This window comes from Indicator indicator, chromosome 2, assembly GCF_027791375.1.
Source record: "Indicator indicator isolate 239-I01 chromosome 2, UM_Iind_1.1, whole genome shotgun sequence".
Lineage (NCBI taxonomy): Eukaryota > Metazoa > Chordata > Aves > Piciformes > Indicatoridae > Indicator > Indicator indicator.
The window spans coordinates 20430903-20456934 of record NC_072011.1 but is presented as its reverse complement, the minus strand read 5'-3'; the positions used below and the strand labels follow the sequence as shown (position 1 = coordinate 20456934).

At 38.7% G+C, this 26032-nt stretch overlaps 1 protein-coding gene across 1 annotated transcript in view; it reads left to right on the top strand.

Moving 5' to 3' along the window:
- Nucleotides 1-26032, top strand: part of MTHFD1L (methylenetetrahydrofolate dehydrogenase (NADP+ dependent) 1 like) — a 148378-nt gene that overhangs the window by 103330 nt on the left and 19016 nt on the right. The window contains exons 25-26 of the mRNA XM_054399312.1: nt 3366-3473; nt 5042-5194. Of these exons, the coding sequence (XP_054255287.1) occupies nt 3366-3473; nt 5042-5194 (261 nt within the window). The remainder of the gene's footprint in view (nt 1-3365; nt 3474-5041; nt 5195-26032) is intronic.

Genomic DNA, 26032 nt, shown 5'->3' with positions numbered 1-26032 from the left:
AAAGATGTCTGAGAGAGCACACATACCTGGGCTGTTTTAATGGGTATAGAGCACCTGTGCCCCTCTGCTGGCAGAGCTCATCTGCCTGTTTTGTGAGATTAAATAGGATCAAACTCTCCACTGACACCATGCCACATTGCCTCACCCATTTCTATGTGCATGCCTTGCAAGAACACGTGGTGGTCTCAGAAAAACACTTTTGTTTGCCATTCACAACTCCTGCAATTAATTCCCCACTGGTGATTCTTCTGAGGTTACATTTGCAAGATTTGAGGTGTTTGTACTGGCCTGGGAAGTATCTGAAATTCCATTTTAAAATTAGAAACAACATCAAACAAATAAAACTTTAAAGTATTAAAAAAAACCACAAACAAAACCACTAACCCACCATAAGTCCATAAAGATACAGTTTACTGTCCAGCTTAGAAAAAGTCATCCAAGAGAAAGAGAATGCCACCACTGTCTGCTCCAATGTTAGCCAGAGCCCTGCTGGGTTTTGTTTGGAGACTACAACTATAGTCAGTGAAAAGGGACTGAGGGTGTAGCAATTATGCTGCTGTCAAATTAGGTTGAAATACTTTTACACAGACACAAGTTTAAGCTAAATGAACATCTCCATCTCAATTAATTTGCTGAGTTTTAAGCAGTAAGCTGTAAGTTTTGATGTTGAACTCCACTGACAATGGGTAGTGGAATTCCTTTTGCCTTTGCTTTTGCTGTTGCTGTTATTGCTTAACTGCAAGGAAATAGCACCCAAAACCCAAGTTGAGACACATTTTGCATTTCTTCCACTGTGTTTAAAGCTGCCATAGATATGAATATTTAATAATCAACCTGAGAGAAGTTTCATCTTGCAACAGCTATCCATGTCACTACGTATTCCACTCAATTTAATGCTGCCAGGAATTACATCCAGGATATTTGTAATGTGTTATCACCAATCCTCATTAAATTTTTTTCAGTGCTTGGATTCCTATAAGAAGCCTGAAGTCAGGAACATGATATCATTCTACCTCATTAAGGTGCAATAATCATATAGTCAACATATTCAGAAATTGTCTTGTGGAGCATCTTTAAACCTCACTTTGAAATTTCATATCTGAGCGGAAATGCCATATATGCAAAAAGGTTACTCTAGCACAAGCCCTTCAGCTAATGTATCTTTTCAGAAGAAAACATTACTTCTAGACAGACATTGCAAAAATACAGTTAAGTGTGAAACTTTCTACAAAGGCACCAGATAGTTTATTACTCATAAACCAATTTCTTTGCTGGAACAAAATTAAATACTTACATTTTGTGTTCTGGTACTTTGTTGTTGTTGTTTTTAATTAAACACACTAGAGTACAAACTACTGATGGGATGTTCCCCGGAGCATTGCACATATCTTTGGCCATCTGTGATCGATGTGAGCTGAAGTAGCTGTACTGGTGGCATGATCCTTCCCCCATTGTCCTTTTCTTATGGAAAGAAGTCAAAATAGACGTCTTGTTAAAGATAGGCTATAGAGGTTGTAATTGCTGTTGACAAGTTCATTCAAGACAATAGGAGGGAGAAAGAGGAGTTATTTACTCTAAACAAACTGCTCAGTGCTTGGGCCACTCCTGTTTAATATCTTTATTAATGATCTTGATGAGAAGATTGAGAGCACTCTCAGTAAGTTTGCACCAGGTTAGGTGGGAGTGCTGACCTGCTGGAGGGTAGGAAGACTCTTCAGAAGTATGTGGGCAGGCTGGATCTATGGGCTGAGGCCAACTGTATGGGCTTCAACAAGGCCAAGTGCCAAGTCCTGTACTTGGGTTATGACAACTCCATGCAACACTACAGGCTTTGGAGCAGAGTGGCTAGAAAACTGTTAGGCAGAAAAGGACCTAGACCGCTAGGGCACATGAGCCAGTGATGTGCTCAGGTAGCCAGGAAGGCAAACACCATCCTGGCCTGCATCAGGAGTGGTGTCTAGCAGGAGCAGAGAGGTGATTGTCCCATTGTACCTGGCACTGCTGATGCTGCACCTTGAGTACTGTGTTCAGCTTTGGGTGCTGTAGTGTGAGAGAGACATTTAGGTGCTGGAGCATGTCCAGAGAAGGGCAGCAAACCTGGTGAAGGGTCTTGAGAATAAGGCTTATAAGGAGTGCCCAAGAAAGCTGAGGTCATTTAGTCTGAAGAAAAGGAGGCTGAGAGACCTTGTCATTCTGCCTGAAAGATGGTTGCAGAGAGATGGGTGTTGGTCTCTTCTCACAAGTCATAACTGATAGGACAAGAGAAAAAGGCATCAAGTTACAGCAGGGGAGGTTTAGGTTAGGGTACATTGGGAAAAACATCTACACTGAAAGGGTTACCAAAGACTGGAACAGGCTGCCCAAGGAGGTGGTTGAATTGCCATCCCTGGGTGTATTTAAAAGAAGTTTGGATTGGTGCTCAAGGATATGGTGTCGTAGTAGCCCTGCAGAGTTAGATAATGTTTGGACTTGATCTTAAAGGGCTTTTCCAACCAGTGATTCAGTGATTCTGTGAAATGATGGCACAAAAAAGTAAGTAGCTGATCTGACCACAAAAATCTGTCTGCTGAAAATCTGTAAAAGGATTTCTAACAGTCTGAGTGTGAGAGTCAGTTTCTGCCTTCAAACAGAAGCCCTAAAGGCAGAACACATGCTCAGTTTGAGCTGAATAGCATGATGTGGATGCAATGAGTATCATGGAGACTGAGACTTGTGACTTCAAAGCGTGTCCTAGAATGCTTTTATAATGGTTGGTTTGTTTGTTTGGTCTAAAGTGCTTTACAATACCAAGGCTCTAATTATGTATGTATGTTAGGAATGATAGGAGATGAGAATAAAAAAAAAAAAAAAAACTAAATTGCAATCGAAGAAGCAGTGATGGGTCAAGAATTTGCTGCTACAATTCCTTGCTTCTCAGAGGAACCTTCTCTCACTGTTCTCTCTCTTTCCTTGTCCACTCATTGTATAAGTTTGTGTGAAATAAAATTTGTCTAGTGATCCCTGTTATCCCAGTGGAACTTGCTTCCTTATACCTGCAGCGTGCATTAGCTCTTTATTTTTAAAACCACACAGCAGTAATTTTCTTCCCCCAGTTTGGGCAAAAGTGTAAGCTTGTGTTGTCAACTTTGTAATGTACAAATTGTGCAGCTCTTAAATGATGGGGTAGCTGAAATCACAGTTGTAATTCCTGCACCTGTAGCTGTATATCTGATTCATCACCTGTGCCCTTAACTTGGTTTCATGCTTTAGCAGGCCCATTTAATAAGGGTGATTTAAATGAGAGACTCAGGTTTCTCACTCAGCAAACAAGATCCTGGTTTCTCTTGCCTACTGTTCATCCTTGTGTTATTTCTTTGTCTCTGCAGCTTCCTATTGTTGAAAAAATAAGAATCATTGCTCAGAAGGTGTATGGAGCTCAGGATATAGAGTTCTCTCCTGCTGCGCAGTCACAAGTTGATCGTTACACCCGTCAGGTGAGAACACCAGTGAATTATGCAATCAGGTACCAGCTGGATGAGTCTTAGGAAACCTTGAGGTTTAAAAGGTTTTCAAATTGGAGTGTTTAGTCAAGCTTTGCTAAAAGGTGTGAGCTATCCCATGGTGCTAAACTATGGCAAGTCAGTATAGGTTTGTTTAGATTAGATAGATCAGAATGGCTTTAACCTTGAAAGCTCTCTCCTGTAAGACATGTGTGGTGTTTGGAATCATTTTGAGATTATTGCTGAAACTCTGTACTTCCTATGCAGAGTGGTAGTTTTGATATAATGCCTTAGATGTGACAACTGCATATCTGCAAAAGTAGCAATGTGTGAATGTGGCTGATTTTAGAATATGAGTGTTCATTTGTACCTGCAAAAAATGAGTTTGCAAGCACAAAAAGACCTGTGCATGTTAGTAACGAAGCTCCCAATATCTGAAAAATACTTGTTTTCCTTTCATTCATGTTATTTTCAAGGTATTATAAATGCTAGATGGTAAAATAGGTCACAGTTCCTAAAGCATGTGAAAGTGGTATTTGTAACAGTTTAAAAACAGTTTTGAAACCATGTGGAGAGCTGAATGTATTTTCCGTAATTGAATGCTTCTGCATGCAAACATTGCTGGAGCGGCCTGTCAAAAAACTGAAATTATGGACAATGTATTATGGAAAAGGTCCTGAGAATACGTCAGCAGCGTGGTCAGACAGGCATAAGTATAGCTATCTTCTCTACAATGCAAATCTCCTGAGAATTAATTTGATTTTCTGGATTGGAAAGAAAATTATTTGGTGTACTTGAAGCAAAACAATCTGCATCAATCTTCTCCTGTGTAATTCTCTAATCTATTTATTATTCTAAACGTTAGCAGCATTAGGAAATATTTTCATAATGTCATTAAAAGCTGCAGAGGCAGTTCCCTGCAGGGCTGCCTCCCTTCCTGGCCTTGTGAATCTCATCCCTGTTTGTCAAGGAACTGAAGAGAAGTGTGGAAGGTGCCTGATGAAAGGTTAATTGATAACCTGGGAGACAAATAGTGTGGAGGGAGCTGCTAAGGGCCTTGTCCTGATTTTTTCCCCCCCACTTTTTGAGTAACTACTGCGCTGTCATTAGTGAAGTGAGTGCCACCACCACACACAGATTTGTCTTATTTTAAAAACAAAGCAAAGCATCATTAGCCATTTCTGTTTATCCCCAAAAAGACATTAGTTGTGCTATGAATCCTGGTCTCAAATAGGCATCTAGGTTATTAGAGCCCAGAACAAAGTGCTGCACGGGAGTTTTGTTGAGGTGGTGTAGGTTTCTTGTATAGTGTTGTATCCATTGTGAGAACCCACTGTAGAGGCTGGATATCCCTTCAGTCAAGTCTGTGGAGATAGAGGCCTGAGCTGAGAGAGAATAGAATGCGAAATACAGTATTCTGTTAATTTCTGAAATATTGGCTGTTAAGAAATTGCAGTTAACTAGTGCTTTAAGGATTTTAGGGTTTCTAGAAGATACTGATAGCAAAGTAAAAGCATATTGTAGCTTAAAAACATTTTTATTTTATTTCCCTTTTCCTTTAGGGATTTGGAAATCTTCCCATTTGTATGGCAAAAACTCACCTGTCCCTCTCCCATCAGCCTGAGAGGAAAGGCGTTCCCACTGGTTTCATTCTGCCGATTAGTGATGTGCGAGCCAGTATTGGAGCTGGATTCATCTACCCTTTAGTAGGAACGGTGAGTGCAGGCTGTTCAGCTCGATCACTCCCTTTCCTTTGACCCAGCTGACAGGGAAGTGCATTTCCTGTTTGCCTCTAAAAATAGTGTGTAGAACCAGGCGAGTTCTTGGGGGTTTTGTAATAATTTTGTGCTTTTTGCTTTGTGTAGCTCTATGTGGACAAAAAAAAAAGAAATATTATGAACATGTAATATCATATTAAAGAGCTTTGACTACAGGGTCTGAGAGAACAACTCAGTCTAGGATACTCAGGCACACTAATGCTACAGAAAAATGAATTTATATGTCTACTGCTTTTCCTTCTTTGAACTGCAGCATGTAAATAACTATATTTACATGATTATATTTTAAGTATTAAATCTTTCATCCATCATTTCAAAGCATTATGTAATGTATTGAGATGAAAGGAATTGTGTTAAGAAAAAGCGTATGATTGAAATTACTGCTTTTCAGCTGATGAGCCTGATCTATTTCCAGTCTATTTCCAGTCCAGTCCAGAATAGGTTTTTATCTGCAGAAGTAGAGCGCAAGCTTTCTCCTTTTTAGAGATTTAAACAATGAGGTGCTAAAGAGAGGCAATTGTCAGCCTTTCTTCCTACCTATCCTTAAAAGTACAGACTCAGATTAGGAAGCTCTGATGCTTTCTTCCCTTATCAAAGTTATGAGAAGCTAGTTAGCTCATGCCTTTTGCCAACCATGTACATTTTATTCCAAATAGTAGTTGAACTGCATCTGACATCTCATAGCTTGAATCATGCTTGTATATAGCTGATTTGTGGGATGGTGCTAGAGAAGGGATGCAAAAGTCATTGCATTTCCAAAAAGAGTACTCTCCCAGTGTTATCTCATCTTCCCAGAGCACGGCCTGATTTCCTTGTGTAGCAGTACACTTAGGAAAGGTTGAAAGTTTCTAATCTATTGTTTTGAATTCCCTCTGAAACAATTAAGTGTTTGAAACAAGGAAGGAAGTACTTTCTGACCAGGAGAGTTCCTGGAGTTCAGGAAACTCTGTCACTAACTCACTAGACTTGGAGATATGCTTTCCTTCTTCATGACCACACTACATGCATCCACCAGAAGTGGAGTACAGCTGTGTATTTAAAATGCGTCAGACCCATTCTGATTACTGGTGACAGAATAAAATTTGTCAGAAGTTCTGGTATCTCTTTCATGACCTCGATTCAAGTTTGCACTGGAGTTGTGTGTCAAAGTTGTGAGAAGGAGTGAATGTGAAGGATGGGCAGCAATTACTTCAATTCCATGAGGGAACTGTTCTGTAAGATGTTAGAGTGAAATTTCTGGGTTGAGCTTTCTAAATGAGTCACAGTGTGCATGCTTCAACACAAACCTAGCTGCAGTTCACCCTCATAAATCCTTAGCAACTGTCCGTAGGAGCATTATAGACCAACCAAGTTCAAGGATTACCTCTCATTTTTGGTTTCCACCTAGAACCAAAAAATACAATCTTATGAAGGGCATTTTATATATGGGATTACTTACTGGGGAAGATTGTAGAAGATATGTCCAAGTTAGTTACCCCGACTTCAATGAGAAGTATTATAGCCATAGAACTGTTCCCATATCAGGAACTGGGTAGTCAGTATACTCTTAGTATTATATATTCCAGAGAGTTCGCAGGGCAAATTATTACATAAACACAAGGTCTCCAAGATCTAAAAATCTAAATAGACACAGATCATTGATTGGTTGCAAAATATTGCTAATGCTCAGGACACAATCATTAAAGTTGTAGTGATAGTTCTGATGCTAATTAAATGTCAAACTGCATTCTCAAAGCATGTTTTACTGGAGAAGCTCCTCTCACTCTAACCTGGCAGAACTTGTCAGTGGCAAAGCAGGTTAGAATTCTGCTCAAATTTCATCAAGAAGAGCATTACAAAAAAAAGAGGGTAATTACTTCTGAAAGATAATAAGCTATGTGCAGTAACTAGCATTTTTAGTTTAACCTTGTCAATAGCACACGAAAATTAACGAGATACGTATTTATCTCAGCAGTGATAGGCAATAATTTTTTTTTTTTTACTAAATATTTAATATGTTGTCTTAATATCCTTTAACCATTATTTGTTTTGTGTTATGGTTGGCTCTGGTTCCCTGCTGCATGGAAGTCTTTCCAGGAAAAATGAGCTGAGCCTTATCGGAGGAAATCAGCAGTGAAACAAGAGGCGCATTTAATTAATACTGGCACAGCTTTTATCCAAGTCCTCTGTGACCATGACCCAGAGGGCTACATCACTCTCACAGGTGGACTGTTGACATCATTGCTTGGCTCAACAGAGTGATGGCAGGAAAGCTGCTGCGGTATGTGTAGGAAACCAGTGAGGTCATTCACTAGCAATGCTTGGGTGGAGGATTATTACATTTTTGTAGTATGTGTGTTTCTATCCATCCCCACCCAAAAAGCCATTGCAATTCAGTGCTTTCTCACATTCAGTCACGTTTCCGTTGTTCTCCTTCATGTGATGTGCAAGAGTGCGTGCTGGTCATAGAAGTAAAACCTATTGTTCTTGGCCTTTGTCAAGTGGCGCTACCAAATCACTGGTGCGAGTAATAGAGCTGTTTGAATCACAGTGACATTTTTACAGCCACGCACTTTCATTTTAATGGGTTAAAATTACAGACAAGGTCCCTTTGAAGGCTTTGGAACCATGCCAGCTCCCAAATCCTCACAATGAACTAACATCCTTCAGATATCAACATATCTGAAAAAGAGGTCAGTGTATTACAGATATACTGCTTTTCTCCCCATAAAGAAAGCAGCTGAAATCTCTGGAACTAGTTCTGAAACTATATCCTGTGGGATGGGAACTTAGGGGGTGAACCAATACAGTCTGAAATCGATTTGGGGGAGCAATAACGCCCTAATTCACTTGTGGGTGAGAGCTAGGACTATCTTGCTAAAATACCGATTGGGTATTGTAAGGGGGAAAAGACCCTGAAAGTAAATATTTTTATGAATACTTTCAGAAAGAAAGTAATATTTTTATGAATACTTTCAGAAAGAAAATATTATTCCTTGTTGAATTAGTTTCTTTCATAGTGATTAAGAGCTTTGAGGGTGTCTGTTGAACATAAGATGCAGTCCAGGCCCACCCAAAGTGAAATTGCCATTTCCCAGTGGCACATGAGACCAAAGGTGTTTCCAAACGGTCATTTTGTCTCTTCTCTCAGGCTCTCTTACAGGACAATGCAATAATTATTGGTGGATTGTCCTGTTTGTTCTGGTAATCTGTGTAACATAGGGTGTATTTTAAAAACATGAATGGTGGTGAGGTTTATAATTGCCCTGTAAAGCATTTACCTTACAGCGCAATTTTACATTGGTTACAAAGGTGTAATGCTCTGCTAGCTACTCTGACTTCTCTCAATCAAAAAAAAAAATGTCCCTGGTAATGTGGCATTTGGCACCTGCCTTGGTCTTGTATAGTTCCTGTGTTGTAGCAGTGCTCGGAAGTCCTCAAACATCTCATTGCAAAAATACTAGGTGCTCACAGGCTCTTCTGGCTGGTTTTGAGATAACTGACCTAAGTGCAGAAAAAGTAACAGAAAATGAAAGCTATATGGTTGAACTCACATGAGAAATGTAGGTTAGCAGTTGTCTAGTTGTAAACTGAAAAATGCTAATGCTTTCCACTGTTAGATGATGTGCCTTTACATTTATTACAGTAGGTGTAATCCCTTGGGAAGGAGGGAAAGAGGTTTTATGAACTATGCAGGGCACATCTTTCCTGTGCAGTGTGCACATGCAGAAACACTGAGTAATGCTACACTTGGTGGAAGACTAATGAATTATTCAGGGTAGGGCTGATGGGGCTGGGGATGCGCACATAAGTAAGGTCAGTGGCTGGAACTGAGTGAGGATAGTCAGCTTTAGTTCACTATGTTTAATAGCTAGAGGCTCACAGATGGTTAATATAATAATAGCAGTCCACCTGTGTTACTTGGTGGATTGTATGATATGGTTGTGGTGGTATTGAGTTGGACAGAGAGTATCTTTGTGGATGAGGCAAAAATTAGGCCCAAGTGAATTATCTATCTGAAGGGATGAGGAAAAAGTTGTAGGTTATAATGAAAAGGGTATTTGGCACCCTTTGGAAACATGCCAGGTATGTGGACAATGAGACAGTTAAGATTATAGCAGTTGGAGGAGATACCTGTGAAATTATTTGAAGACACATCTAAGATGTACATGAAGAACTGGAGAATACTGAAGTAAAAGCCACAAGGGTGAAAGAGATGTGAGGATGTTCCAAAAGCATTAACTGAAACAGTGACATGATGTAAGATCTGACCAGGAAAAAGTTAAGAAAGTAATTGACAGACATAGTTACAAGAGAGCAGAACATGCCTTGGTAATAACTAAGGATTATTTTTATCATTGAGGGGAAAAAGAGTAGAGTTTAGCTGGCTTGAAAATTTTATTGTCTCTGTAACTTTTCAAAGTACACAGAAAAGAAAGTATTTGAATGGTAGTTCAGGAATTTCCATATGCTGTGAGCTTTTGCTGTTTACTTGAATTATCTTAAACTGATGTGAATAAGCCAGTGCTTGTTGGAAATACAGAGTAAATATATTTGCTTCAGATCATTGCACCACCATGCCATAGCTGTGACACAGATGTATATAAATACCCTCTTACAACTCTCCAAAACTAAACAGCCTGTCTTCCTCCTGTGGCATTTAGAAATACCTTGACAGATAATGGAGGCAAGTCACTGAGATTCTGTGTAGTTCATGCTCTTTGTCTGCTTTGTTTGTTTGATAGTAAGCATTATTTAACCTATGTTACAATACAATACAGATTTTGGCTTTTCTGAGTGAAAGATCAGGTCCCATTGCTAGCCATGTAGACAACATTAATTTACAGCTTGTTACAGCTTCCTTCAACTTAGCTTTACATTCCTCAAGGGCCAGCGCTTGTAGTTCTCAGAAATAAAGTAATAGTTTCACTTTGTTTTCTATTGAGAAGAAGAAAGAAGTTGTGTAGGCATGTGTGTTATTTCAGCAAACTTAAAAGTTAGAGGAAGACTTGTTTTGGGACAGGCTGAAACCATTAGACCACATATCACAGAAGAAAATAGACCCTGTGGTTTGGCAAGCTATTTAACATTTAGAGCAGATTTTTCTCAATACAACTTCCATTATAAGCTATTTCAGTAGGACTGTTGTAAAGTTAGTTCGTTTACATTCAGAGTGTCCATATTATTTTCCCACCTTAGTATATTTCGAGCTTTGGCAGAGAATTTGTGTTAATCAAATGTGTAAGTCTGGCTCTAAACACTTGAAAACTAACATTTTTCTGACAAAATTGAACCTGGTGTATTTCATGTAGTATTTAGGTTTCCTTGGTCAGCTTTTCCAAAGATACCTATATTAAATACATCTATAGAAATACAACATTATGTTCAAGTTCTTAGACTTAAATAATAAATGTCACTGTTAAAATAGTTTATCCAAATGAGTCCCTTTAAAAAAAAAAGATTATTTACAAATACAAAAAGTGATTTTCATGTTACATTTCCTTCAATAAGTGATACCCTCAATATGCATTTTGATAGCCTCCTTTACTTTGCATGTAAAGAGGCAGAGGACGTGGTCAGCCATGCTGTCTCCATGGAAAGTACAGTAGGTCAGAGCTGCTGCAGAGGGATTTCTGAGACGTTTATGTCTAATCACAAGTGCTTTAGAACATGTTTTCAATTAAGATTATCTGGCTTGATGTATCAGCTCAGGCAATATGGATTCGTTGATCAAGGGTGGTGCCTGGCTAGTGTGGACAAGTTTAAGAGATGCTGGGACAAAGATAACTCATACTTTAAAACAGTTTTCCTCAGTGTGGTTGTTGAAAGTCTTGCCCTCATCAGGCCTGTGAAATTGTTTGTAATGAACCTAGTGCAGCTCTCTTAGGCTTGCAATTGCTGTTACTGTAGGCTAATAAAATGAGAGTCACCTGTAGGGTGCATGCAGCCAAAGGAGGCACCTCTGTGAAAAAGTGGTTTGCTCAAGGTTTGCAGAGAGTCTGGAAGTCATTACAACCATTGCTGTCTTTTCCAGTAAGACCCAGCCATGAGCATGATTACGTTTTATATCTGTTTCGTTCCCTTGTCTCTGATTTACAGTCCGTGAACCTAGGCAAAAATGGATATAACTGCCTCAGTTAAGAAAGGAAAAAAATCAAGAGAATGATATTCCGTATTTAGATAAGGTTTCTCTGAATAATGCACATTAGCCAATTTGCATGGGACTTGCTATTAACAAAGATGTATCAGTTGAAAGTGGGAAGTGCAATTTGGACAGAAGCCAGCTGCAATTTGGAACACTGCCCTTAGATTTTACGCATGACTCCAAGCATGAAATAGGGGCATTGCAGTGGAAACGTAGGCATGTGCAAGTTTGAGCAGTCAGTGAATACCTTGCCAGGCATTCTCCAGAACAAAGAGGGAAGTGAGTGGCTGAATCATGCAGCTCGTGGCAGTTTCTCCATGGTGCAGCAGTGCTGCCCACCCACCCCAATCCTCACCTACAGCTTTGATTTTGCTGGTTAGCACACGTGCTATATACTTGTGCCAGGTCAGACAAATAAGTGGGTTTGATTAAGAGCTCATTATCTGTGGACTTTGATCAAATATGAGAGCTCAAAAAACAGTTTATGGAACATCTTAAACAGCAGTGTTAAGGGTTCATACTTTGATTATGCTATCTATACAGAAGATGTACAGACTTGAGCATTAAAGAGGGCAAACAGGTATTTACTTCCTCCATTCTGATATTTTGGACGGCTTCCTGCATGAAGAAGCTAATCATGCCAGACGCAGGGGAGACTGATTCTGATGGCTTTGGAGTGGGGAGTAGGTATGGTGGCTGTCTATCTTGGTTCAGCTTGGTAGCAGCAGCCATGTGTGGTCATTTCCAGCTTTCTGATGTTCCTCATGGTTCAGATTATAAATTTAGTGATTTAGTCATTAACTAAGGAAGCAATAATTACCTTTTTAAAACTCCTGTCTTTATGCCATTTTTAAGAGGCTGTTTTATGCTCATTTAAAGAAAAAGCATTGTCCCTTCAACGTTCTTCCAATTACATTTTACGTTGCTGGTTTGCAGTTTTAAAGTATTGGTTCCTTCATAAGCAGCAAAAAACTTTTCAGTTCAGATCAAATAACTGAAAATTTTCCAGAATGTCCAGTAAGACAAACTATCTAGCAGATGTAGATAGCTGTGTATTTGAGTTTGGTAACTTACTGTTACTCCAACTCTGAAAATGATTTAGGGCTAATAGCAGGAGCCTAGCTGGAGGCTGCAAGTCTGTGACTGAACAGTTTTATTGGGTTCTGGATAAATAACATGAACAATGTTTTGAACTTAATAATATTCTCATCAACTTGCTTTCTTTCATTAATTTGTGAAATATAGGATTAATAGTGTGCTAATTAACATTAAAGAGGAATGAATATTTGTGCCTACTGGTCAAAGGATTATCCTTGTTAAAACAGGAAATGGACTCTGATTTCCTGTTTTAAAATATTTTCTCTATAAACTTTGCATGAAAATGTGAGGTTAAAAATAGGTTGTACTTTTACATAGTAAAATATTGATCTATTTTTAGTTAACAAATAGCTTATATGTGGAAGGAAGAGCATTTTCCAGATTGTTTGGTACAGAAATAAATCTATCCTGCACATATTTCACAAATAGAATTTATTGAGGGATTAGAAACCGAGCCCCTCTAATATATTCTCTTGTGACATGGGCTTCATAGAAATTATAATACTCTACATTTACATAGTATATTTTGTATTAGTAGTTTACTAGGCAATATTTTGACACGGTTTCTAAAATAAGGATTCCAGAGATGCAAACAGTAAAGGCCCCCTGACGTTTCATGAGCAGGACCATGAATAAAATTCACGATTTCCTGGCCTGCAAAATCATGAGATGTTTATATCTAAGAATGTAAAGAATAATCTTGGGGTATTTCCATCATAGTAAGCTGTTCTGTGTTATGTGAAACACTAAAAAATAAAAGTATGCTGCTATTTCTGCTCCATTGCACCACTCACCCAGAAATCCTGAAGTATTTCTTCATGTGTCCTTATTTTATTTTTTTTTAAAGGGTACAAATACTGGTATACTGTATTTTGCCTTCGATAAGTAATAATGGGTTTACTTTGAAAAGATCAGTCTTCACTTCAGAAACTGTGAAATGTCATGAACAGTGTGTTACCTACTGAGCATAACTGAAGATAGGATTGCTTAAAATCACGTTGATACAGTGGGTTAGAATCCTGTAGATCAAGAGATGTCTCCCAGGCAGAGAAGTCATTTAATGTGAGCCAGCAGTGTGCCCAGGTGGCCAAGAAGGCCAACAGCACCCTGGCTTGTATCCAAAATCGTGTGGCCAGCAGGACTAGGGAAGTGAATGTCTCCCTGTACTTGGCACTGGTGAGGCTGCACCTTGAGTACTGTGTTCAGTTTTGGGAGCCTCACTACAAGAAAGGCAGTGAGGAGCATGTCCAAAGAAGAGCAGTGTTACGGGTTTAAGAACTGGGATGTCTTAACCATGGAGTTGAAAGTCCTCCAAGTACCAGAGATGTGCAAGGAGGTGGACTGTAAAGCGTAATCTTTTGTTATTTCATTCCCATCAGCCCACATCTCCCTTCCCTATAAACTAGCTGCATAGTCAATTTCTTCCCTTTTTCTCCCTCTCTCTGTTCCCAGCCAGACCTTACTTCTTGTGGGGGACGTTTGCAGCCTGACTTCAGCCTTGGCAGAGCTAATTTTTACTGTGTCATTCGTGCCTGGTTAGGGAGGTATAGGCAGGGTGTAGGGGGAGAAGCACTTTGAGACCCAGGATATTGAGGCGTGATTGTGGAGTAGGTTTTGGAGGGTGATGTTGGCCTAGTGAGGTTTGTGAATAGTACTCCCATTTAAATTTCCAGTTCTTTCCAATCCTGTGTGGAGTGTTTTCTTTTACTCCTTTGGGGAGGGGTAAAGAGCATCTGTCCACTCCCTAAAACTACAACAGGCAATTAGAACAAGTCTTATGAGGAGCAGCGGAGGGAACTAGGGGTGTCAATCTCTTCTCCCAAGTAACAAGCAATAGCACAAGAGTAAATAGCCTTAAGGTGTGCCAGGGGAAGTTTAGATTGGATATTAAGAGAAATTTCTTCACCGTGAGGCACTAGAACTGCCAGTCCCTTGAAGTGATGGAGTCACCATTCTTGGAGGTATTTAAAAGATGTCGTTGTAGTGCTTAGAGACATAGTTTAGTGGTTACTAGGTGGAGTTAAGACTGGACTTGATCTTAAAGGTTTTTTTCCAACCTAAATGATTATATGATTCTGTCTTTCTACACACTGGTGAGCATCACTTGTCAAAAGATTATTTTGTTCTTCTTTAATTGATAGAAGGAAAGGAAGAATAAGGTCTGTAACCTTGTGTGCTTGAGGAAATTCTGTTCCTGAGCAGAAACGATGTTGCAGTAGTTGACAGCACTTCTGTATCTGACACGAAAACACTCCTATGAACACCCTGTTGGCTGGTCCAGAAAGCTGACTTTTGTCTCTCACACCTATTTCTCCATGGTGGATATTTCAGCTTTACTCATCTTTTCTCCCTACTATTTTCTCCTCACCATATTTTTTTGATAAGAATGCATTCAGTTTTACATCAAGTCTTTCCAGTTTAATGCCTGTCCTGCACAACTTTGGAAAAATTCTGTGTAGCACTTCCTTCTCTTTTATATTGTAAAAGCCAAGAACATCACTTGGCGTGAAGCTGTACTTCTAAGAACAGCCATTTCATAGGTCTATGAAGAAGAAATATGATCAGGCCTGAAATAACAATTTGACAGATAAAGCAAGAAATAACCCTATCTCTCTCACAATTTTGTAGCTACAATTACATATGAAAATGAAATGGTGTGAGATATTTTACCAACACCGCTGAAACTTCTTGAGTACTGACTGTGGTGTGGCAACTACATTATGGTAATTTTTATCATAGAAAAAAATTATGTTAACGTTATGTAGCTCTCAGAACTCAACAGCAGTTAGAACTACCTCAGCATGGAAAGGCCTAGGCTGATGTGGAGCCCAAGACACAGTCTGACTATTTTTGCCATTTGGAAGCTGTATGTTAGATATTCCCAAATAGAAGTATGAGGGGCTATGTGAAGATGGGCTTGGCTGTGGTGGCTTTGTAAAAGTCAGTATCTGATGCAGTGCTGAAATCGTGGGTTTGTCATGTGCAGAGCTGTGTGTAAGACCTGACCTTTCACTTGGGTGTTCCCAACAAAATGAGATGGGTAGTGGTGCAGTCTGAACAGTTACAAGAAATCTGAGATGCAGCAAAAGATGTGCAGGTGTTCATTTTACAGCAAAGTTTGGCTTGTTTGAAACATTTTAAACTCTTACCTCTGCAACTATCCAGTGGATGACAATCCCATGCTAGCTATGCCCGTGCTGCGGTACTTTAGAGGTTAGTTCTGGGCAGATGGACATTCAGCTTTTGCTCAAAGTCGTATAAAAATGCCATATAAATGGAATACCCTCTTTAACTGGTTTCACATTTTTAATAATTATTTTTTAATAACATATTGAAATTTGGAGCTAGTTGTAGGCTAAACAGTTTCTCTGCAGGGACTCAGGATTTTCTGAAGATCAGATCCTGTAATTGCATGATATTTTAGGCTGGAGTGCGTGACCACAGCATCTTTCTTTAATTACCATGTTTCTTTAAAGCAACATAAGGAGCTCGGCTTTGGGCTTAATAAGAAAAGGCAGTGACATGAAGAACTTCACAATGAACTATTCAGTCATATATAGGAATGCTGCAATTGGAAAGAAAATATTATAAAAATGTGGAAGATCTACACTTGCTGTCCTACTTAAAGCTTGGCAATGCTCTGAAGACTTTGAGTATAAACCTCAGAGTACATACTTTCAAGAAAATTAGAATTAGGTAATCAGGTCATAGTTTCCTTTTCTGCACAACCACCCTAAATTCACCAGGGGCTATTTTTCATGTTGCTTTTACAGGCTTTTACTTTTTTTTTTTTTTTAGTTGGAGACCACATGTCTTTATCAGTTATTTTTTTTTTATAAACATACCAAATAGCATAAAGATACTCAGTTTTAATCATCATTTAGCAAAGAAGAACACATCAATTACTAAACATATTGAGGTTTGTGATAGTCACAGTAATACAACTGTATCCCTTGAAATCCCCAGAAAATCTTTTTCTGCTTCTTAAATTCTGGGTTTATAATGAAAATCAGTCTGTGAGCATGTACTGATGGGAAAACTACATCGATGCATGTGAAGGGAATGTATCTAGCAATACTTCTTACAGAGATGGCAAACCTTTTTTGTGTAGTAAGCCCCCTCGCAAGCTAGCACCCTGCAATACTGAATATTTGGTGTTTTGAGGTAACCTCGTTTCAGCATTGAATCAAATAAGCATACCATGAATGAAAGCAGCAGAAGAATGCAGCTAATGTATTTGCCTTTTAGTAAATCATAAGTTCTTATGCTGAGATGATCCTGTTTTATTACTTGTTCACTTAATAAACCCAGTCAGTAGACTGAGGCCAGAAGATCTGTGACAGTTTGTCGCCTATAGAAACGTATTGCACTATTTCAAGTATTTTTTTTTTCAGGCTTCTCGTAGATAAGTGAAATAAATCTCCTGACATCATTTCACTCTTCATTTATCTTTTCCACAAAGCCATGTGAAATTCAGCACCTCTTATAGTTCACGCTTGGCTCCTCATTTTCACTTTGCTGTGAGGAGCAAGAGTACTACTGGAGAAGTGCCTTCAGGGACATCACTGAGGTGGTTGTTCTCAAATTGTAACCTAAAAAGTGCTTCACAGAAGTACAGTATAGAATCTCAGTGGTGTTAATACATCAAAAATATTGAGAAATGCTGATAACACAGTGTAAGAAAATCTTACATTAAGCTTTTTTCTTTTAGGCAATATTATTTGTATCACAGAGTGGCAAATGCACCCCCAAAAGCACAAATAAAGAAATACTGAACATCACAGAGGTGGTATCACTGAGTTGTTTTTCCCTAATTCCATTTGCAGCAGTTCCTCCTGCTATTCAGAAGCTGCTGCATTTGTGCTACTGTCAAAAACTGACAGCATTCAGAAATTAAGTTCTAATCTGAGAGTTTGTCAAGAAAACCTCAACAAAAGCTGTGACTTTTACCTCTCTTTCATCCATTAAACGCACCAAAATAGAAGGAGCTGTGATTATCATGCTGGTCAAAAACGCTGGTGGAGTTTGGTATCTTACAGTACGGCTCACATTAGGAGGCTGTGAATTCCCCATTTCCCCAGAGACACAGAGAATCTCTCTTGTTAGCCTTTATTCAGACAGGGCTTGTTCAGTAGGCTGTCCTGCAGTTTTTTCATCCCCATCATGCTTTTGGCCCAGACACATTTTATGGTTTCCAGAAGTGTTGCTTGTAGGCAGGTCGAATGCCTGTTTGAAAGCAACACTTCCGTGGTGCTTCTGCCCTTCTGTCATTTTACTATTTTGTAACTGCCCACACAAATCCAGCCATATCACAGAGCAGTCAGGGTCTTGCATGGGCTGCCTCAGTATCCAGAGGAAATAGATGTGTGACAGTTCAGTTCCTACTCAGCTTTGCCATTGGCCAGCATTTTGAGTAGTATCTCTTTATTGTTGAAAACGCTTTAAGAATTTCTGTGTATTTATGTTGAGAAGGCAGTTTTGCATCCACCTGTTTATAAGTTTAACTGAGTTCATAATGTCGTTACTGGAGATGGAGTGCAATGAATGGAGCAGTCATCATTTGATGTAAGAATTCCCTGTAAGTACAGAGAAATGTAAATTGTTACAGTTAGTTCATTGACAGAAGGATGCATTTATTGTCAGATGCTTATGGAAAATTTGTCTATAACTGAACAAGAGATATTGTTCACTGTTGAGTTTATTGAGAATCATTTTTCTGTTGTTAATCCCTGTTTTGTTGAATTATGGACTGTATTAAAAAAAAAAAAGACATATTTTACCCTTTGCATTAGATCATTGTCTTAGCTCTGTTTAATTTTCCTACACTTCATTGCAACAGACTGATATAATTCCATAGATGATCATCTGCTCTTCATGATAACAGTCAAAATCTAACCTTTTTCCTCCTTTTCTTTTTATTTTTTTCTTCCTTCTTTTTTAGTCCTTAGAGCTGTTTTGGCAGCTGGAGGAAGTTTTTATTTTGATAGATTTGACATAAAGGGTGGAATGTGTCCAGTCTGGGAAGCAGAAAAGGTGGTGGAGGGGAAGAAAATTCTGTTACTGTATTACAGAAATGAAGAGTATGCTTCCTGGTCCATCAAATAGAAACAATTTCCTTTTTCAGCTCAGGATATATATGTGAATAAATTGCCACTTAAGGGCTCTATTTTATTTAAAGGGAGAGAATTTAGCCATGTCGTTGGCACCATAAAACTTAACATTTTATGGAAACAAAACGGAAAAACAGATTATGGCATATATTAAAACCAGAATGTGTAACTTACATCTTTAGCGATCTGGCCAAGAGGAAGTTGTATATTAAAAAAATCCAATAACCATATATGTGCTCTTATGGGGATCAGTCCTGGACTGAAAGCTTTATGCATCCAAATGTGGGCTTTTTCTGTGTGGTCAAAATCTCAAAATGAGGAGGTTATTGTCCTGAGTTCATTCCCCATGTGCCTACAAAAGTGCAGGAGTATGCATAACACCAAAGCGTGTGTGTCGTTACCTCCTTGCTTGTGTCTGTGTGTGGAGACTTGCTGGGCCTCATCTCTGTCAATCTAATCCATGTTTTACTTCTTGAATATGAAGTGTTACATCCTTTTACATTAGTGTCACTGTTTTGTTCTCTCAGGCTTGCCAAAAAGGACAGAGGGTGGGGAGGGATGTCAATTAGAGGACTTCTGGCTTCTTCCAGGGAGGAGTGAGCCAGGGAATGTACCAAATGAAAGGTGTGTTGTTAGTGTTGCTTGCTTGAATAGTAAGCAGCTCTTAAATCCTATCTTAAAAAGCACTGAACTCTTCCTGATCTTTAGCTCTCTGGCCTAGCTCTCCTTTTCATCTTGTGTTGCTATTTATGGGCTGGATTTGCCGACTCTATATTAACTACAGGGCATGATCCCTACAAGCCATGGCAGTCTGCAGTACTAGACTCCTGCTAAATGAAATCCATGAAAAACGTCATTTAGCCCTTGCAACAGAATGAGCTTCTGCTTGTTAAAATTGTTTTCATAAAATGTACTTTGCCTTCCAATAAACTTTTTATTCTGTAACTTTGTGAAAAACAACTATAAGAATGTGAAAAGACAATTTGTGTGAACCTCAAGGAATTTATTATGGGTAAATCTGTGAAATTTCTGTGATATCAAATTCAGGGGGAAAGTGACAAGGGTAAATTTGGAGAAAAGATTGACAAATGCATAAAATATATTTGCTTGAATTATAAAATTAATTCAAACCTTCACCTAAAACCATTTTAGTTCAACCATTTTAATCTCTCCTGTGGGAGCCAGTGCTGTGAATGACCTGTTGGTTGTGGTTGTGTTGCATTAGCATATCGCTTTGGATGAGGTAGAATTACCTACAAAAAAAAATTGGAAAGCTCATCTGTAAATTGAGAAGAAATTACCAGGCATTCAGAGGAAGACAATCTGAGTCTGTTCTCATTTGTAGTTGTGACTACGTCTGCTTTTCTAAATGGATGAGTTACTGTGTTCATCATTAATGCAAGTCATGGGGAAGCTTTGCCAGGTACTTTGTATTAGCTTCGTTCTATGTGTTAACACTGCAGTGAGAACTTCAGAAGATAAATCTATTGAGGAAGTATTAAAAGAAGGTGCTACAGGAGTGCAGTTTTTTTAGAAATGGTGAGCACATTTGTGGGAGCTGTCGTAAACCAATAGAAAACCAAGAAAAAGGATTTTTGCAGTCTTATGGAAAACAAGTTCTAACTGACTTTGTTGGTGTTTAAAATGAGGAGCAACGTGGTGGGTTAGTGAAAGTGCATCTTGAATCCATTCTTTTTCATGTTTCTTGTGATTTACTTGAGCTTAACTGTAGGAGGATTAAACTTACAGAGATGAAACAAGCTGCTGAAATGGTTTTTAAATCTGTAGAAATAATGGAACAATACTACATAAAAAGGGGAAAAAAGTATATGTGTAAATGTTTTTACATTTTCACTACCTCTGAAGAATGTTATCTTCATTGCACAATTTTAACAGCTTTATATTATCTGGCTTTGGATGCAATGGCATATTGATTCTTAATTCCATGGAGAATGGTTTTTAAGGCGCATATGATAAATTCTTAAGTAGTTCCTTACTTTAAACATGTATTTCTTGGAAACCCTTGACATCTTAATATTCCTTTTCTTGTTTGCTTTGGCTGTTCAGATTCTGAGGTCTTCAAAATGAGAATTCTACCTTGTTCACAGGCACCATTAAAGAATTGTTCCTGAAGTTAAGACTACTGGGATGAATATTGCTTGTACCACATTAGAGATGACACGTGTTCTCAGACCTCAGGGCAGTGTGATTACAAAGACTGTGTAATATTACTACTCCTTCGTTATTTCCTTAATTTAGCAATTGTTTTCTGAAGTCAAATCTGACGGTTCTTTGCATTTTGCTGATGACATCTTCTGCTGTTTGTCTGTTAGTTCAGCTAGTCCTTCCTCTGCTCCTGCTGGCTACGTTATCACAGGTGGCTTTGATACTATGCCTGTTTGCTCAGGACATATTTTCCCCTTGGCTCTCAAGTCCCTCTCATTCTTCTTCCAGCGCTTGTTTCTTCTCCCTGTAGTGTTTTCATTCCAAGAAGAATAGTTTTTAAAGCTATAGAGAATAATGTTGCAACAGTGTAGCAAATCTTAAGGCAAAATCAGAAGGGGAAACAAAAATAATTTTCAGTCACTTTGTCGATGTACTCCCAAGCACCAAGATGTGTCTGTGCAGGTTGCCTCCAGCGTTCAGGTATCAAGACAGGTATGATCAGGTTATCTGGTCGACCTCCTCACAGTGGTGAATTTAATCACCTCTTTCATTAGCTGGTTCTGGATATGCTGAATTATATTATTTGGCAGCCAGTAGCAAATATTTTTTTGCCTCTTCATTCTGTTGGTATCTCAAAGTCACTGGGTTCACAGCTTCTAGTTGTTTCACTTGCTGCAAAGCAGCCCTTATTTAACCATTTTGTGTATCAGTTCATAGATTGGCATATTATTTTCTATCCTGTCTTCAAAGCCATGTTCTTCTCAATGCTTTTGGTTTTTTTGAGCTGCTAAACTTTAAAAGTTTTTGGTTTTCTATTTAATAATTTTGTTTACTCTCCAGTCATAGAGATCCATAATCATTTTCCAAGCAATATTTTACTTCTCTCTTAAAATAAATTTTTTAGTTGTTTGAATGGCACGTACATACTTAGCTATTTTTCAACGTTTCTCATGAATTCCCTTTGAATTAAGATTCTCCTCTGAATAATGCCTTTAGCTGTTAGCCAGGAACTGTGGATGTTTACTGCAATTTGCAGACTCAATTACCTGATTGCAGAAGTGGTTGTTAATGTCTTAGTGTGTTTATTTATTCTTTGAGACATTCATGAAATATAAATAAGGTATGTCATAAATGGGCTTACAGTAAAAAGACTGGATAGGGAGGATTTTGCATATTTTGAATACTTTATTTAACTTCTATCACAAGTTACTTCACATACCCTTAGATAAAGTGTATAGAAAGTATATTGTGGAAGCTGTTTGTCAATTGATGTAAAATCTCCTGTCAGTGGATGGACAAACACGATGACTGGCAGTAGGTGTTTACTGCACTATGGACAACCCTAGCAACTCCCAAATGTACTATTCAAAGGCAATGTGCAGTGCCCTTTTTCCCAATTGCTAGGATATATTACATTGCTGTAGCACACTATGTCTTACAGAGTGCTTTTCATTAGTAAGTTTCTGAGGTATCTAAAAGGCAGTGCATTCACTCAGATGAGAAAGAAATTGTCCATCACAAGCAACAGAATTGGGAAATTACTTGAATTTCATGGAAATTAGACAGTTGCTGCTAACAGTGGTACACGCTGCTAACAGTGGTACGCACTGCTTGGGGCACTGTTTGAATAATAGTAAACTTGAGTCTTGAAATCCTATGAAATGTTGAAGTTTGTTGTATTTATTCCAAAAATATTTCCGTAGGCATAGTGCCAGATTACCACATCCCTTCTATTTAGTGTCCTGCATGTTAACTAGCAGATACCATAAATGTAAACATATTAGAAAGGTAATGACCTTAATGTGATACAAATTCAAGCTTATTGCATCAGAGAAAGATTTTTCCCATCCTTAGGGGCAACCCAGCCCCTTGAGGCTGTAGTTCTCTCCTTCCAGAAAGAAGACAGGCCTCAAGCCCCTCTGCCAGAGTGCCAAGTTCAGTACAGAGTACAAAAGAGAGCACAGTGAGGAATTCAAAGCGGTGGTTTTGCAATTAATATCTATTTTGTAATACTGTTTTCCAACCTCTTTATGTTAATACACTCTCCCTGCTCCATGCTCTTCACATAGTCTTGAATTTTGAAGCTCTACGAAGGGTATAAGTTGTCAGTTTGGGTTTTTTTACTTATTTTTAATAAATTAATTAAAAATTCTGATAACAAGATTCAAGCAACCCCATAACAGTAAACAAACAAAAAAACCACAACACCTTAAACTGTTTTCAATTTGAAGCTTTGCGATTTTTCTGCTACTCCTTGGAGACATCTCCCAGTCTTTTAACAAAAGAGAAAGCAAAATATTTCTATTTCCCAGCAGAAATTTTTAATAGCATCTGAGGGATTTGTTCTGCATTCATTTTGGGTACTGATCCCACGATACATCCTGCAGGCCAAGCATCTGCAAAGCCTGTTCTTGAAATAGCATATGAAACACTGCTACAGTGTAGATGGTGCATTAGGGCACAGGGATGTTCACTGTTTTAGCTGGAATATCACCACTGGCTCCTTGCTGCTTATTTAGTCAAAACTAGCTCTCTTTCAGGGCTTTGCTTCGTTTTTGGAGATTGTTCTTTATGGATGAGCAAAAGGTAGAGCTGCTGTTTCAGCTCTTAGAATATTGTTCTTATCTCTTGAGCAAACAGGCAGAGAAGAGCAGAAGAAAATCCAGTGTTGTAGTCATAAGCATGTTGAGTTTGCAAGCTCAATTATCATGTTAGCTTGTCATATGGATGAAGTCACTATATTTGATAGACTGTAAATCAGAAAATCTGCTCCTTAGACTGCTGTTTGGAAACTTGTTTTAGGTAGCAAGAGTCATAGTGCAATCGGTGTCGCATCAAGTTTTTATGAGTTACTGGAGATGAGCAAGCATAGAGCAAAAGCTACTTCCATTCACCTACACACAAGCCAGCCTATGTCTGTTGCTGATACACATACAGAAAGCTTAGATGTTTGTACTGCTAGCAAGCAAATTCATACCCGGGTGGTGGTAGTGGTGAAGATGCAGCTAGCAGTTGCAGTGCAAGCTCCTGAGGGGTTCTGAATACACATTCAAAATGTGTATTATTAGTGCATATACTGCTGCTGCTGAACCTATAGGGAGTGCCATGAGACAACTGATTCGGGAAAAGTATGTGTTTGTCTCTTGGGATGGGCTGAAATGACAGTGATGGAGACAGAGCTGCCAGTCAAAGGAATTGCATAGCGCAGTTAAGAAGCAAGTTGTTGGCATCTTGTTTAGGGATAACACTGAGAGTTAGGGTAAGGTTAGGTAGTAACCTTAGGGTTAGGGTAAGGTTAGGAAGACAGTGTGGCTTATGAGTCCATGCTGAAATCATCATGGCTACTGGTTGCACCTGTTGTGATAAGCTCACACGTGTGTCCACCATACTTGTGATAGGCACTAGGCATGAGTTACATCTTCATTTTTGTATGTAGGTCTGTCTTTTGTACTATTTTAAATACAACTTCAGAATTAGCAGTTTTGCCTAATTAAAGCCTTTGACAAATATGACATCGATTTAAATGTTTACATATTATTTTCCTAACAGGCTGAATGAAACATTTTCATGTGTGCTCTGTGTGAGCTGCCTTTTATACGTCAGCTTTACTTTCATACAAGATTCTTTTGTAGAGTTTTGTGTTTGGTCTGTCTTTGATGCTATATTTAAGATTAATGTTTGTAATGTTGGTGGCATTAGTTTCTAAGTTCAAGCTGGTGAGTGAAAGTATTTGTTCCCATTCAATTTCAGATCATGTAAAAGGATTTATTTAAAGTGGTCCTTGCAGCCCCACCTACTTCCCCCTCAGGAATAAACCAGGATCCAAGATAGACCATTGGTACCAAAGTGAAGGACCATGCTTGTCTACCATAAAAGTTTTCTTTCTTCATAAATGAATACAGCATTTACTCCTCTGCCTTACTCTGGAGATTCTAACATCAAAAATAAGCACAACAGTACTGTCTTTCTACGCTATTAACTGTTTATTGTCTTTCAAAGAAGTGTGAGGTGATTAGCCAGACAGCAAGCAAATGGTGATTTGTACACCTGTATTCCAGATGGTTTACAGCTGTGCACATATTGCTGCTGCTGAACCTATTCGGAGTGCCCTGAGATAACTGATTTGGGAAAAGTATGTGTTTGTCTCTTGGAATGGGCTGAAATGACAGTGAAGGAGACAAAGCTGCTAGTCAAAGGAATTGCTTAGCACAATCAAGAAGCAAATCTTTGGCATCTTATTTGGGGAAAATACTGACACTAAGAGTTGGGAAGACATCTTCTGGCTTCTTCACAGTTAAGATATTTTCTGTGGAACCTCAATGTCTAATGAAGTTAAAGTAGGAATTGCTGACATTTGCTTTAGTAACGTATAGGTGAACGGATCCTGGTTATGAGCTGCATTGGGTGAAGTTTTACAAAGCTAGGAACTGGGAACTTAAAAGCACCTGTTATTTTTAAGGGCAGATGGGTGTTTTGATGTCACAAAGCTTTGACAATCTTCTTGTTATTGAACTTTTTTTAATTCTGAAATGGACTTCTTTATTTCTTAGTTTTTAAAATTGTGGGCCCAGATCATTTTCTTTCCTTATGACTCATACTATCATTCTCTTTTACAAAACACTTTGCAGCATTGATTTGAAGCTTGCAATATTTTGTAAGGAAGTGGGTTGGTTTTGCTATTTTGTAATCTTTTATTTGTCCAGCAATAATAACACACAGCTTTGTATATCAAAATGGAAGTTCCAGGAACTGATAAGCTGCACATGGTATTTGTAGCCAACTCTCAGTGTAGTTGCAGATGGATTCTCTGTCATGTCTTTAAGGAGAGGAAGGAGGATATCAAACACTAGCCTGGGAAGGGGGCCAAAGCCTTAGACATGAAAGTGGGTAGGCATATGTGACTTCATAGGGAGAACAGGGAAAGGAGTGTGGTCCTGGAAGTCTATGTAGAGACAGATACATTTTGGTTGCTTCAGAAGCCAGCTCAAATTTTGGATTAGCATCTGTAGTCTAATTACTGGCCCAAAACCTCTGAGGCTTTTGAAAATCTGGTTTTAAGGTGATGGTTTCAGAAATTTGTTTACTACTGACCTCCCAATCTGGCAATGGAGCAGTGTTTTCTGCTTTATTTCTTACCTGGCTTCCCAGTGAGTAAGGCTGCAGGCATATGATGTGGCAAAGAGAATTGCAGCCACCGTTGTTATCTAACTTGATTTTGAAGTGCAGAATTAAAGAAAAATGTTAGATTAGCATCATGACAACTCAGTGTGAGAGACA